This window comes from Rattus norvegicus, chromosome 5 (genome assembly GCF_021556685.1).
Source record: "Rattus norvegicus strain SHRSP/BbbUtx chromosome 5, alternate assembly SHRSP_T2T, whole genome shotgun sequence".
Taxonomy (NCBI): Eukaryota; Metazoa; Chordata; class Mammalia; order Rodentia; family Muridae; genus Rattus; species Rattus norvegicus.
In genome coordinates this window covers 64,757,793-64,771,722 of record NC_141538.1, presented here as the reverse complement: position 1 = coordinate 64,771,722, position 13,930 = coordinate 64,757,793, and the positions used below count along the sequence as shown (strand labels likewise).

At 45.2% G+C, this 13,930-nt stretch overlaps 1 protein-coding gene across 4 annotated transcripts in view; it reads right to left on the bottom strand.

Annotated features, from left to right (window-relative positions):
* Frmpd1 (FERM and PDZ domain containing 1) overlaps positions 1-13,930 on the bottom strand; it is a 167,029-nt gene that overhangs the window by 44,941 nt on the left and 108,158 nt on the right. For all 4 annotated transcript variants that reach the window (XM_087548952.1, NM_001107937.2, XM_087548953.1 and 1 more), the window contains 1 exon segment: positions 12,812-12,916. In XM_087548952.1, coding sequence (XP_087405078.1) covers positions 12,812-12,912 — 101 coding nt within the window. In that variant the 5' untranslated portion in view covers positions 12,913-12,916.

The window sequence follows — 13,930 nt, the reverse complement described above, 5'->3', positions numbered from 1 at the left end:
ATGCCCTTTCAGAGCAACCTATGACTGAAACTCCCTAAGGATAAGCTAGTGGTTGTTTTGTATGCCCACCCCTGCCATATATCCCAACCACTCTCAAAATACAAGTGAGCTTTGCCCTCATGTCCCCAATCCTCATAGGGACCCACTGGTCCATGTCCCTTCCCAGACCTTCACTCGGCCTGACTGTCATATTTATATTTAACCTTTAGCTCTTCCAGCTAACACCTGCAGCAAGTCATCAGGACAAGGACAAGCCAAGTCTAATTCAAATGTCTTCTCCTGACCTCTTGAGCCCAGATTCCCTGAATCTTTAAAAGCATTAGGGCTTCCCTGGCATGTAACTGACAGGGCATTCAAGGTGTATAAATGAGCAAAATACCAGAGGTACACAGCACGAGACTGCTCATCTGTCAGTTGTGACATTCCTTAAAACCAGCGAGTTAGCAAAATGCGCAAATGCACATGAAGCCATAGTGATTACCAGTGAGAATCTGGTGCATACCCCCGTGCTTCTCTATTCCTTTAGGGTGTCACTCAGCTCAGGGACTAGTGTTCTTGCCAGGGCCCATCTCTGCCATGTCCCAGAGCTTAGTAAACATTATCATGGGCGTGACAGCAGTTTCTCAGGCCTGGTTCCCGGAAGTCTTGCCTGATATCTCCCTTGCTTTCATCACTAGTATCAGATCACCCAGGCTGTGGCAGGCTTCTGTGACAGGCTCTTATCCTGTCTCTCACTTTCTGTCCTGTTCCTATGTCTGCCTGACCTGATTCAAGGTTGTGGCTATGACTCAAGATAGACCCTCCCCATTGCTCCGGCCTCCAAGTCAGCCATTCTGTTACTTTGGTTCCATCAAAACTTGTCTTCAAACTTGTTCTTCAAATGTGACAGCTTTTTGTCAAGCTCCTTCTACCTGGGAACTTCCAACACACACACACACACACACACACACACACACACACACACACACACACACACACAAGGGAAACTCCTTCGTCTGCCTGGAAGCTTCCAACATACACACTCAAACAAGTTTGTTCGTTCTCTCTCTCTCTCTCTCTCTCTCTCTCTCTCTCTCTCTCTCTCACACACACACACACACACACACACACACACACACACACTGGAAGCTTCCTCTTCTGTCTGAAAATTTCCAACACACACACACACAAGTAAACACACTTACACACCACACACACACGCACACACACACGCACACACACACACACACACACACACACACACACTACATTCTCTTTCTCAACATACTCAACCATGCACTCTACCTGTCCAATTCCCATGTGGTCTTGTGATTTGGGTAGTAATATCCCCATCTGCCGAACGTGCCCACAGAACCTTATCTACCCACTTCCTGCCCCATATACAGGTCACAGGATGATTTTTCTTAAGAAAACCAATTCTTGCTGTCTACACTTTATTGGGGCTTTTTGTTTTGTGTTTTTCTAAGTTTTTTGAGACAGGGTTTCTCTGTGTAACCCTGGCTGTCCTGAAACTCAATCTGTAGACCTGGCTGGCCTTGAACTCACAGAGATCCAAGGCCTCCTGAGTGCTGGGATTAAAGGTGTGAGCTACTGTCACCCAGCAGGTTCTCTCTCGTTTCTGTGCCCACGCTCCATGCTCCAGGACAGCTGGCCCTCAAGCTTCCAGCCGAATCCCTTGCCTCTGTGTCCCTTCTCACAATAAAAGCTCTGGGATGAGGAGCATTTGCCACACCCACGGTTGGAGCTCAGGTTGTCGGGTGTGCATGACAGGCACGTTTACCCACTGAGCCGTTTCCCTGGCACCGCTCTTTGTTTTTCTGAGCATGTCTTATGCTCCTGGGCAACCCAGATTGGCTTCCAACTCTCTGTGTAACTGAGGATCCTCCTGCTTCTTACCTCCTGAGTGCTGGGATCACAGGGCTGCGCCATCACACCCCACTACCATCCTTACTTCAAATAGACCTCACACTTAGAATGGCCAGTGCAAACTCGGCTGTCCTCTCTAGGTTGTAGTTTGCATTTTGAGAGCTGAACCTTTTTAAATCCATGTGAAGAACTCAGAGCCAGCCGGAGTCTCAGCAGCTGTCTGGAGAATAACAGAAAGAGCACACACTCTTGCCATGGGGGTTCCACCACCTCCATCTCTGTGCTTTCTAGGTGAGTGGGCTTCAGTCGCCTGATGCTTTCCCTATGGAGGGTGCACTCTTTCATGGCGGGAGGCCCCACCGTGGATATTAATCCCTGGATAGCATTTGTGACTTTGGCTCAAAGTCTGGAGTTGACATTTTCCCCAAAGGCCATGCCTAGCTTTTGCTTGGAAAGGGATTATGTAAGTACATGAACAAACTGGCCTCTCTCGCAGAGAACATTTAATATTTGACAGAAGCTGGGAGAAATGGTTCCTACAATGAAATGTCCTCTTCTGAGACATGTTTTTTTTTTTTTTTTGTTATAAATACACGTGTTTTTTGTTGGGTCACAGGGCATAGGTGGTTGAGACATGTTTTAAATAGAAAACTAGATGGTGATCCAAAACCAAATCTATCTACCACTGTGCCGATGCCTGGCACATTACAACCATCTGTCTCCCTCTGTGGAGATGCCTGGTGCACTCCAATCATAGTTGGAGGCCATTTCTCCGAGATTTCAACCAGATAGCAGGAGACCTGCCATTACACTAATGGGGTTCCCATCAGATAAGTGGATTCTACCCCTACGGTAGGAGCAGAGAAAACATGGCCAATTCATCTAAACAGTTTGTAGAGGTTAGTGCTAAATTTTATGGGTCATAAGTTCATGCTGAGCTGATCAGTAACACTGAAAAAAAAAGCCAGGTGGAAATAGATTACGCTTCAAATAGCCTCTGGCCTCTCCTGGTCTGCGGATACTCTGGGAAGCGTATCTTATCTCTATGCGGAATCACTCTTGTGTTCCGGCAGCTTGCAGGAGAAGCTGTTTTAAAATGTTTAAACACCTTATTGTGTTTAGCCTCAGTGATTCTTAGAAGCTGGCTCTGGTGTAAAGCAGATTTTTATACTTTGAAATGTATTCAGACAATGCTGGAATACAGGCAGGTCTGTATTGAAAAGGGAGTTAGCCTGTTGTCGGAGTCAGAGGAATGTTCTGGCGTTGTGATAGTATCCAGGCGGACAGTCGGTGTCGATGTGAGGGTAGCAGGCGGACAGTCAGTGTGATGTGAGGGTAGCAGGGATACAGTCAATGTGATGTGAGGGTAGCAGGGGGACAGTCAGTGTGATGTGAGGGTAGCAGGGGGACAGTCAGTGTGATGTGAGGGTAGCAGGGGGACAGTCAGTGTGATGTGAGGGTAGCAGGGGGACAGTCAGTGTCGATGTGAGGGTGGCACCTCACATTTGAGGGGATACCGTCCATCCTTACTCTTTATTATTTTGTGGTTGGGGGATGGACCCCAGCCTTACATACACCAAGAAAGTGATATTACTATATTATATCTCCAGGCCTGTTACCACTGTAGAGATGATTTGGAGGTAGACACGCTAGTACAACTACATAATCCCAACACGGCTGGGACAGAAGATCCCGTGTTTCAGCCAACCTGGACCACACAATGAGTTCACAGCCAGCCTAAGAGCTTGTCTTCCAGACTGTGTTCAAATCTTTCAAATTTTCCTCACAGGTCAAGAAGCCATAGGTACCTTTCTGGCACCTGAAAGAATACTTACCATTAGGAATATTAGGAAAGACAAACAAAGCCACCTCTACTTCATGGGAAGTAGGCTATTCATGATGGAGCTAGACGAATACGTCTGGAAAGGCTGGGAGGAGGGGCTTGTGACACTGAGATGCCATACATACACACATACACACATGTGTTTACATGCTTACACTACATTCAGTTCCGAGAGTCAAGCTAGAGTGAAAGGAATCTTTTTTGAGCTTAAAGATAAAACCGATCTTGCTAAGTAGAGCGCTCATCTCTAAAGATTAGAAAATTCAGTCAGTTTCATGCTTGTATTTATAACCAAGTGAAATTATTCAGTATGGCAGAAATGGCGAGAGGGAGCAAAGGCTCTGAAGCTGAAGACAGAGAAAAGCCCAGTATAACAGGAAATGAGATGTACGATAGAGTTAATATAAGTGGTTTGAACACAGCCATATAAAGCAGTCAGCAAGTTCAACGGCCCAGAAACGGTTCCTATCACCCGCATCAGGACGAAGCAAGAGTCCTGCGAATTACACAGGCAAAGACTCAATGACAGAGACTCATAACTGCTTACTACCCTAAAAAGCACTTAAGCTACATCTTTACTTCCTGGATTATATTCAAATAAGTTCGACCTTGAAGAACTAAAGATGGAGAATCTTAAACTATGCTCAATTAAAAGTAAAACTTCCATTAGGTCAAGATTTTTTAAATTTGTGTGTGTGCGCGTGTGTGTGCATGTGTGCGTGTGTATGTGTATGTGTGTGTTGTGTGTGTGTGTCTGTGTGTGTGTGTGTTGTGTGTATGTGTGTGTGCGTGTGTGTGCATGTGTGCGTGTGTATGTGTGTGTTGTGTGTGTGTCTGTGTATATGTGCGTGTATGTGTGTGTGTTGTGTGTATGTGTGTGTATATGTGTGTGTTGTGTGTGTGTGCATGTGTGCGTGTGTGCGTGTGTGCGTGTGCGTGTGTGTGTGTGTGTGTGTGTGTGTGTAGATCAGAGATCAGAGGTTGATGTTGGATGCCTTCCTGGTCATGCACCACCTTACTTTTTTCCTTTTGAAATAATAAAATTTTGCATATATATGACTGGGATATCAATATACCTATAAACATCATGTGATGTTCCAATTAAAGTAACTTATCACGTCTTCTCCATGGGAATATCCAAAATCCCTTTGTTTCCTTTCTTTGAGACAAAGTCTTTTCTACATTTTCTATTTTTTTTGAAATGGGATCTCTCACTGAACCTGGAGCTCACCAACTGGGCGAACTGGCTTGCCAATGGGCTGTAGGGACCCACCATTGCTGGAGGTACAGACATATTCTGCTGTACCCAGCTTTGACATGGATGATGGGGACCTGAGCACAGCTTTTTGGTGACCGAGAAATCCCTACAGCTCCAGGTCAAGATTATTTTAAATTTAGATGCAACAGAGAAATGTGTCAAGGAAAAGAAGTGCTTTAACTATGTAGAAACGAACAGTAACTTTTGTTGGAGAAAGGACAAGTAGAATATCAGCTTCTAAGTCAGTATAGCCTCCTTTCTATGATGTATATCTTTAATCCCAGCACTTGGGAGGCTGAGGCAGACAAATCTGTGAGTTTGAGGCCAGCCTGGTTTACAAACAGAGCTACACAGTGAAACCCTGTATCAAAAAACACCAATTAAAAAAAACCCCAATAATTAGATCAGCCAAGGCTACACAGTGAAATTTGTCTCAAAACAAACAAACAAACAAACAACAAAACCCTTATTTATTTATAAGGAAAATAACAAGTTAAGGTTTTTATTTTGCAATTTCACCCTGATGCAGTTCTTCCTAAACAGTCTGTACTGTCTAGAAAATCACCCATTTCCTTAAGCTTTTCCAATTTTTGGAGTCCAGGCTTTTGAAGTAAGATCAAATCATTCTTTAAACTTCTTAGTTGTCTGTGGTTATCTCTCCCTTTTCATTTCTGATTCTTTATTTGGATACTGTCTCTCTATCATTTAATTAGTTAAGGGTTTGGGTTTCTCTAGTTTACTGATGTTCTCAAAGAACCACTTCTTAGTTTCATTGATTCTTTGTATTGTTTTCTTTGTTTCTAATTGATATCAGTCCTGATTTTGATTTTTTTTCCTGCCTCTATTCCTCTTGCTGTGTGTTTGCTTCTTTTTTTTCTAGAGCTTTGAGGTGTACTTTAAAATTGCTGTTATGAGAACTTTCTCATTTCTTTACGGAGGCCTTTTGTGCTATGAACTTTCCTGCTACGAAAGTGCTGCTCTCATTGTGCCCCATAAACTGGGGTATATTCTGCCTTCATCACATTGGATTCTAGAAAGTATTTAATTTTTTATTTCTTCTCTAACCCAGAGATCGTTGAGAAGGGAGTTTTGCAGTTTCATTTCTATCAACTTGCACAAAATTCAAGTCCAAGTGGATCAAAGACCTCAGCATAAAACCAGATACACTAAACCTAAGAGAACAGAGAAGGGAATAGGCTTGAACTCATAGGTACAGGAGACAACTTCCTGAACAGAACAACAGTGTCTCAGTCTCTAAGATCGACAATTAGTAAATGGAACCTCATGAACCTGAAACGCTTCTGCAAGGCAAAGGACATCCCAAACAGGACAAAATGGTGACCTACATATTGGGAAAAGATCCTCACCAATCCTATTCTGACAGAGGGCTAATATCTAAAACATATAAAGAACTCAAGAAATTAGATACCAACAATTGAAGTTAAAAATGGGGTACAGAGCTAAATAGAATTCTCAAATGGCTGAGAAGCACTTAAAGGTTCAGCATCCATAGTCATCAGGGAAATGCAAATCGAAACAACCCTGAGATTCTACCTCACACCAGTCAGAATGGTTAAGATCAAAATGTCAAGGGACGGCAGATGCTGGCAAAAATGTGAAGCAAGGGGAACACTCCTCCATTGCTGGTGGGAGTGCAAACTTGTACAACTGCTTTGGAAATCAATTTGGTGGTTTCTCAGAAAACTGGAAATAGTTCCACCTCCAGATCCAGCTATACCACTCTTGGGCATATACCCAAAAGATGCCCACTATACCATGGGGACACTTACTCAACCATATTCATAGCAGCTTTATCTGCAATAGCCAGAAACAGAAGACAACCCAGATGTCCTTCAGCTGAAGAATGGACACAGAAAATGTGATTCATTTACACAGTGGGAAAACAAAGACACCAAGAATTTTGCAGGCAAATAGATAGAAGTTGAGAATTTTATCCTGAGTGAGGTAAGCTAGACCCAAAAGGACATGCATAATATGTACTCACTTAAAAGTGGATATCAGGGGGTTGGGGATTTAGCTCAGTGGTAGAGCGCTTGCCTAGCAAGCGCAAGACCCTGGGTTCGGTCCCCAGCTCCGAAAAGAAAAAAAAAAAAGTGGACATCAGCGATAAAGTGCAGGACAACCATGCTACAAGCACAGACACAAAGAAACTGGGTAATAAGGAGGGCCCAATGGAGGAGGTGTGAATCTCACTCAGAAGGAGAAACTAAATAGTCATCAGAATGGATGGAGAGAGAGAAGGGACTGGGCAGGAGAGGCAGTGAGGAGGGGGCAAGAGAAAGCTAGAATCGAGAATGGAAACCGGCAGGGGAGATATCTCTGGTGAGTATCTGGAGGCCTGGGATGGCAGCAGTCTATGGGGTGACCCTGGCTTAGATTCCTACCAGAGGCGGTTATAGAGCCTGAAGAAGTCACCTCCTGTTGCCAGGCAGGACTTCCAGGGGAGGGAGGGGGACATCAATCCACTCACAAAATTTGTCCCGCCTACAAGATGCCCAGGGACAAAATGGAGCAGAGAGTACGGGAACAGCCAACCAATGACTGCCCCAACTTGAGACCCATCCCATGTGACAGAGCCAACCCCTGACACTATGAATGACACTCTGCTAGGCCTGCAGAGAGGAACCTAGCATAACTGTCCCCTGAGAGGCTTCATCCAGCAGCAGATGGAGGCAGATGCAGAAAGCTACAACCAAACCTCGGGCAGAGCCTGGGGCGTCTGGTGAAGGAGTGGGAGATAAAAGTGAGTAAGACAGAGGAGTCAAGGACACCACAAGAAGACGGACGGAGTCAACTGAGACCACGGGGGTTCACAAAGCTTAGGCCACCAACCAGGGAGCATACAGAGGCTGGACCTAGGCCACCTGTACATTTGTAGCAAAAGTGCAGCTTGGTCTTCATGTGGGTCCCTTAACGAGTGGAGCTGGGCTGTCTCCATCTCTACTCCCTGCCATTGGATCCCCCTCCCTTGTACTTGGACTGACAAGTCTTCGAGAAAAAAATACAAACTAGAATATGCACGCGAAAGAGTCTAACTGCAGACCTGCTTCCTAGACCTCGGGTAAGCCTTCAAGGCATTTCCTTCACTGCTGGCCCTAGCTACTGTGAGTGCTGAGATGCAAAGTCCTGTAAGGTAGCTTTACCATCCCTGTTCCTTACTTCAATTTCTCTAGTGTTTTAAAACCGTGTGCTACCAAGATGTACTCTTGGAAGAAGGAAGGACAAAAAAAAAAATATCCACAGCTTATCAGTTAAGGGCACTGTCTGCTTTTCCAAAGGACTCAGGTTCCATTCCCAACACCACACAGTAACTCACACCATCTATAACTCCAGTTCTAAGGGATCTACACCCTTTTCTGGCCTCTAAAGGTATCAGACATGCACATGCTATACAACATGCAGGCACGTATGTGTGTATATAAGTATATATGTATATATATAAAATAAAATTATTTTTGATTCATTATGAGTATGTGTATATGTATGTATATATATGTATATATGTGTATACATGTATATGTGTATATGTGCATGTTTATGTGTGTTTATATGTATGTGTGTATGTATGTGTGTTTATGTGTATATGTGTATGTGTATGTGTGCATGGATGTATGTGTGCATTTATGTGTGTGTTTGACTGTATGTGTGTATAAGTATATATGTGCATGTTGGTATGTATGTGTATATATGTATATGTATGTATGTATGTATGTGTGCATTAATGTGTATGTGTGTATGTGTTTATGTGTATGTGTGTATACATGTGTATATATTTGTATGCATGTGTGTTTATGTATGTGTGTGTATGTGTGTGTGTATGTGTATGTGTATGTGTGTGTGTGTGTGTTTATGTGTGTATGTGTGAGTGTGTTACTCTGCACACGTGAAGACCAAAGGCAACTCTTTGGCGTCAGTGCTCTCCTTTCAACTTCAGAAGCACCTAGGGATGGAATTCAGGTTTCTGTGCTCCTGTGGCAAAACTTCTAAAACATCTCATAAGTTTGGAAATTTTAAATACATGGGGGGGGGGGGGTGGTGATGCACACGCAGTACTCAGGAGGCAGAAGCAGGCAGATCTCCCAGTTTGAGGCCAGCCTGTTCTACAGAATGAGTTCCAGGACAGCCAGGACTCTATGTGTGTATAAAAAAAGCCCTGTCTAGAAAAACAAAACAAAACAAAATGCTTAAATGTACATAAGACACACAACACATGTCATAAACCCCAGCACTCAGGAGGCAGAGGCAGGCAAGCCTCTATGAGTTCAAAGCCAGTCTGGTTTACATAGCAAGTTCCAGGCCAGCCAAAACCACAGAATAAAAGACCCTTTCTTAAAATAAATAAATTAAATTAAAATTAAAAACGTAAATGCATAGTACATACATGTGTCCCTTACTGTGAAAGCCTCTAGGGAGGGTGGCAATGAACAAGCGTAGAAGGTTCTAGGTCACCCTGAAGTATGAGGAGTGGGTGAGCCGTTGTAGGGAGCAATGGGAGGGGTAGCTCACACCTCAGGTGGAGCTCTGTACATTCTGGACACCCACACAGGGCAGAGTTAACTGGGGTAATAAGAAATGGCCAGAGTGTTCCCGGGGGCAGAGAGGCAGCTGGGTCTGAGGCATGGCCGAAAGCAGGAAGTACCTATGGACTGAGTACTGGGCTTTCAGGGGGATGTGGTGTCAGATGGTACCACAGACTTTCCTCCTGAGGGCGCAGGGTTAGAGCTGAGCTGAAGATTATGTGAATCGTTGTAGAAACAGAGACACAGAAATGGTGTCTTCAGTGGCTGGGAATGGGGACCTCTCTTTCCCGTCGTTTTAACTTCCCTTCGATAAAGAAAAAGATGAGAGATGGAGAAAGACACAGAGACAGAGACAGAGACAGAGACAGACAGAGACAGAGAGGGACGGGCTTTCTAGATGCACAGAAAGGTGTTCAGTATCATTTTGTCTAATTGGGAAAACGCAGATCAAAACCACAAGACAGAGTTGGGAGGGGTGGCTGGGTTTCATCCAAGGCTGGACTATAGAGTGGTCTGGCCAAACACTCAGAGAAAGTCTCCCACCTCTGCTTTCTGACTGCTGGGATTAAAGGTGTGCTTTACACATGCCTATTGGGGGATTTTCTTAACTGGGATGCCCCAGATGACATCATTTCACAGGAGGCTCCTGGACTGAAGGGAGGAGGGGGACACAAGTGCTGAGCACCTCCCTTCTCTGCCTGAGGAAGCAGCATGAATGGCTACTTCAGGTACATGATGGACTATGTGTGAACTGTGAACTAAAATAACCTTTTTCTTCTTTCCCTTGAGGTGTTTTGTCGGGGTATTTTTTTTTTTATCATAGCAACAAAAACAGAACTAAGGCAGGGGCACATGCTTGTAATTTCAACTCTCAAGAGACAGACTTGGGAAGGTGAAGAATTTAAGGTTATATGAGGCTACAGGAGCCCAAGTGAGCTTGAGTGAGCCCAAGGCTATGAGCTATATGATGCTCTGTCCGAAAATCCAAGCAACCAAAACTAAGGAACAAAATAAAAAAGTAAATGAACATGAAAGACAACTTCACACTCACCATGAAGGCCACTATCAAAAGATGAGTAATCCTTGGTAAAGAACTGAAACCCTCACATAGCAATGGTAGAAAAGCAAACAGTATAGTCACTTTAGACAAAGGCCTAGCAGTTCTTCCAAGGATTAAACAGAGTTATCACATGACCTGGCTACTACCCTCCCAAACAAAGAAACAAAAAACATTAAAAGAAAACGCGTGGGTTGGGGATTTAGCTCAGTGGTAGAGTGCTTGCCTAGCAAGCGCAAGGTCCTGGGTTCGGTCCCTAGCTCCGAAAAAAAAGAACCAAAAAAAAAAAAAAAAAAACGTGTTATGCAAATGTTCAGATAATTCATAATAGTCACAAAATGAAAACTACCCAAATCAGTATATGCTGATGAGTAGACAAAACATTCAACAGTGGAGATTCTTTGGAGGTGAAAGGATAGGACATACCAATTCATGCTATCATGCCACAGATTCATGTTAAGTGGAAGAAGCCGTGCACAATGCTCTTCAAATGAATGGCTTCATGTATTAGAAATATCTACATGAACAAATCTATTCAGGCAGAAGACAGCTGGGACTAGTGGGGAGCAGCTGTTAAGGGAATGCTGGAGCATGGGGTGGAGGGGAGAAATTGGGGAGGAAAGGGTTTATTTGATTTATGCTTTCTTATAGAACCCGGGACTAGCACAGAGTGGGATACAGAAAGCCCGTATCTCACCACAGAGCCATGGAGTGGCATCTCACCAGTCTAGGATCACAGAGGCTCCACTGGGAAACGATCCTCTCATTCATTAATTCATTAATCAAGCACTCTATGACTACCTGCAATGTTCCCGTGACTCAGATACCTCTGTGACTCAGCCACCTCTGGCTACAGATACAGGGCTAGCAATTTTGATGATCTCACAGGAGGGTGAGCCAGGAGAAATGTGCCCAGTGAGGTTCACGCCAGGAGGAGCACAGTGTCCACGGTGCAGCTTATTCTGTGGGGCCCACTGAGGTGTTCATTCTCACTGAGGACTGGGTGCTTCTTCACAGAAATCCCAGCACTTCAGCCAAGCCCTCCTATGCTGGGTTTAAAAGCATGTGCCACCACACTTAGCTTTAAAAAAAAAAATGATGGTGGTGGTGGTGGTGGTGGTGATGGTGGTGGTGGTGATGGTGGTGGTGGTGGTGGTGATGGTGGTGGTGGTGGTGGTGATGGTGGTGGTGGTGGTGGTGGTGGTGGTGGTGGTGGTGATGGTGGTGGTGGTGGTGGTGGTGGTGGTGGTGGTGGTGGTGGTGATGATGGATCTGACCAGGCTCCCTTCCAGCCACTGAGGACACTGCATGCCCATGGTACAGACATACATGCAGGCAAAGCGCCCACACATTTACAGAATGGAGGTCGTCAGAGGTCTTTAAAGAGAGGAGAGGGTGGTCTCAAACAAGTCATTCTGAAGTCCCTCTCGGAGCCTTGTGTTTTGTCTGTAAAATGGGGCCGATTCTACAGGTCTGTTCACACCTCTGTAGTGAGGCTCAGACAGCGCTGCTGGTAGAAACTTTGTCAGTTGGCAGCAGACCAGCTGTCCTGGTCCTTCAGGGGGACGTGTCTCAGTAACACCTGGCACCTGCCACTTCAACGCCATGGCAGGACCAGATGGGAAGATCCCAGGCAGAAACAAAGGCTTTGAAATCTTATTTGAAAGTTTTCTTGTAGCAGCCATATCAGGTCTGTGTATGATGTCATCCTTGTTTAGAAAGAAACAGGGACTATGGGAAAGAAACGGCTCCCAAGAAACGAGGACATGGGACAAATATAAACTTACATTAAACGCCCAGAAAGTGCATGTGACATGGGTAATCAGACATGGGTAAAGAAACAGGGACTATGGGAAAGAAACGGCTCCCAAGAAACGAGGACATGGGACAAATATAAACTTACATTAAACGCCCAGAAAGTGCATGTGACATGGGTAATCACACATGGTATCTATGTGAACGTGTGTGTGTGTGTGTGTGTGTGTGTGTGTGTGTGTGTGTGTGTGTGTGTGTGTATGAGTGTGAGTTTGGGGTGAGTGTGATTGTACATGTGTTGGGGGAGGGGTATAAGAAAAGACATTCCACTCAGTCTGCTGGCTGAATTACCTGTGGCACCTCTTTGCAGGTGGCAGCTGATCAAAGCCAGTCAGGGGCAGGAAGCCCAGGTCCTTCCAGGACAGGCACTCCCTCCCACAGGGACCCCAAGCCTCTACCAATAGGACCCACCGCCAGCCCAGGAACCTTACCGAGCTGAGCTGTCCCGGGAGCGCCGAAGCCACCTTGCCACCATCTGCTCTATTCTGTGTGCTTTCCGAGTCTGGGATAAACCGCCCTCCAGCTCTTCCATTTACCTAAAGGATGTGAAGGAAAGAAGAATGTTCTGAGGAGATGAACCCAAGCCTGGAATGAGGACTCCGCCACATTCACGCCCGCCCACCCAAAGACCCACTGAGCAAATGACTGGTTCCCCTTCTAGCTGAGCTCTTCACAATCCACAGAACAAACACTTCAGCATCCCTTGTCTGCAGAGTCCAGGCTTGTGGTAAACAGAATACCTTTGTGTCTCACACAAAAGGATGAGGGAATTTAAAAAGGTGAGGTTTCATAACAGACTTGCCTCCAGGATCTGCTAGCACGGGGCAGCATTTTTTTGTCTGGAGGTTTTGTTTTTGTTACTTTGAAATAAGCTGGTCTTGAACTCATGAACCTCCTGCCTCAGCCTCCAAGTGCTGGATTTGCAAGTAAGCACCATCCCATGTAACAAGAATTCCTTTTTTTTTAAAAAAAAAAACATGTATTTGTTTCATCTTATCTGAGGAGTGTTTTGTGTTACTGTGTGTACTGAACACATGTGTCCCTTTGTGCCTGCAGAGGCCAGAAGAGTGTTGGATTCACTGAACTGGGTTAGAGAAGGTTGTGAGCTGCCGTGTGGGTGGGTGTCGGGAACCGAACCCAGGTCCTCTGGAGGAGCAGCCAGTGCTTCACCGAGACACCTCTCTGGCCCACGGCTGAGAATGGACATGCTCGTGATTGGGCAAACTCTTCTGAGTGCTGTTGCTGCTCAATGATTTTATGTCAAATTTTAAATAGGTAATTTGCCTGCATAATTCCATACCAGCCTATAAAAAAGAGATACAGGCATCGTACTGTGAGCGAGAAGTTGTGTGACGATGTGGGGAGGTACGCAGCTCAGCTGGTAGACAGTTTGCTTAGCTTTGCATTCGACTCCCAAGCTCTCATAAACGGGGCATGATGGTACAATCCTGTGATCCCAGGAATCAGGAGGTAGAGGCAGGGGGATCAGAAGCAGAAGGTTGTCTTCAACTCTATGGCAAGTTTCAGGCCAACCTGGGCCCAAGAGACCC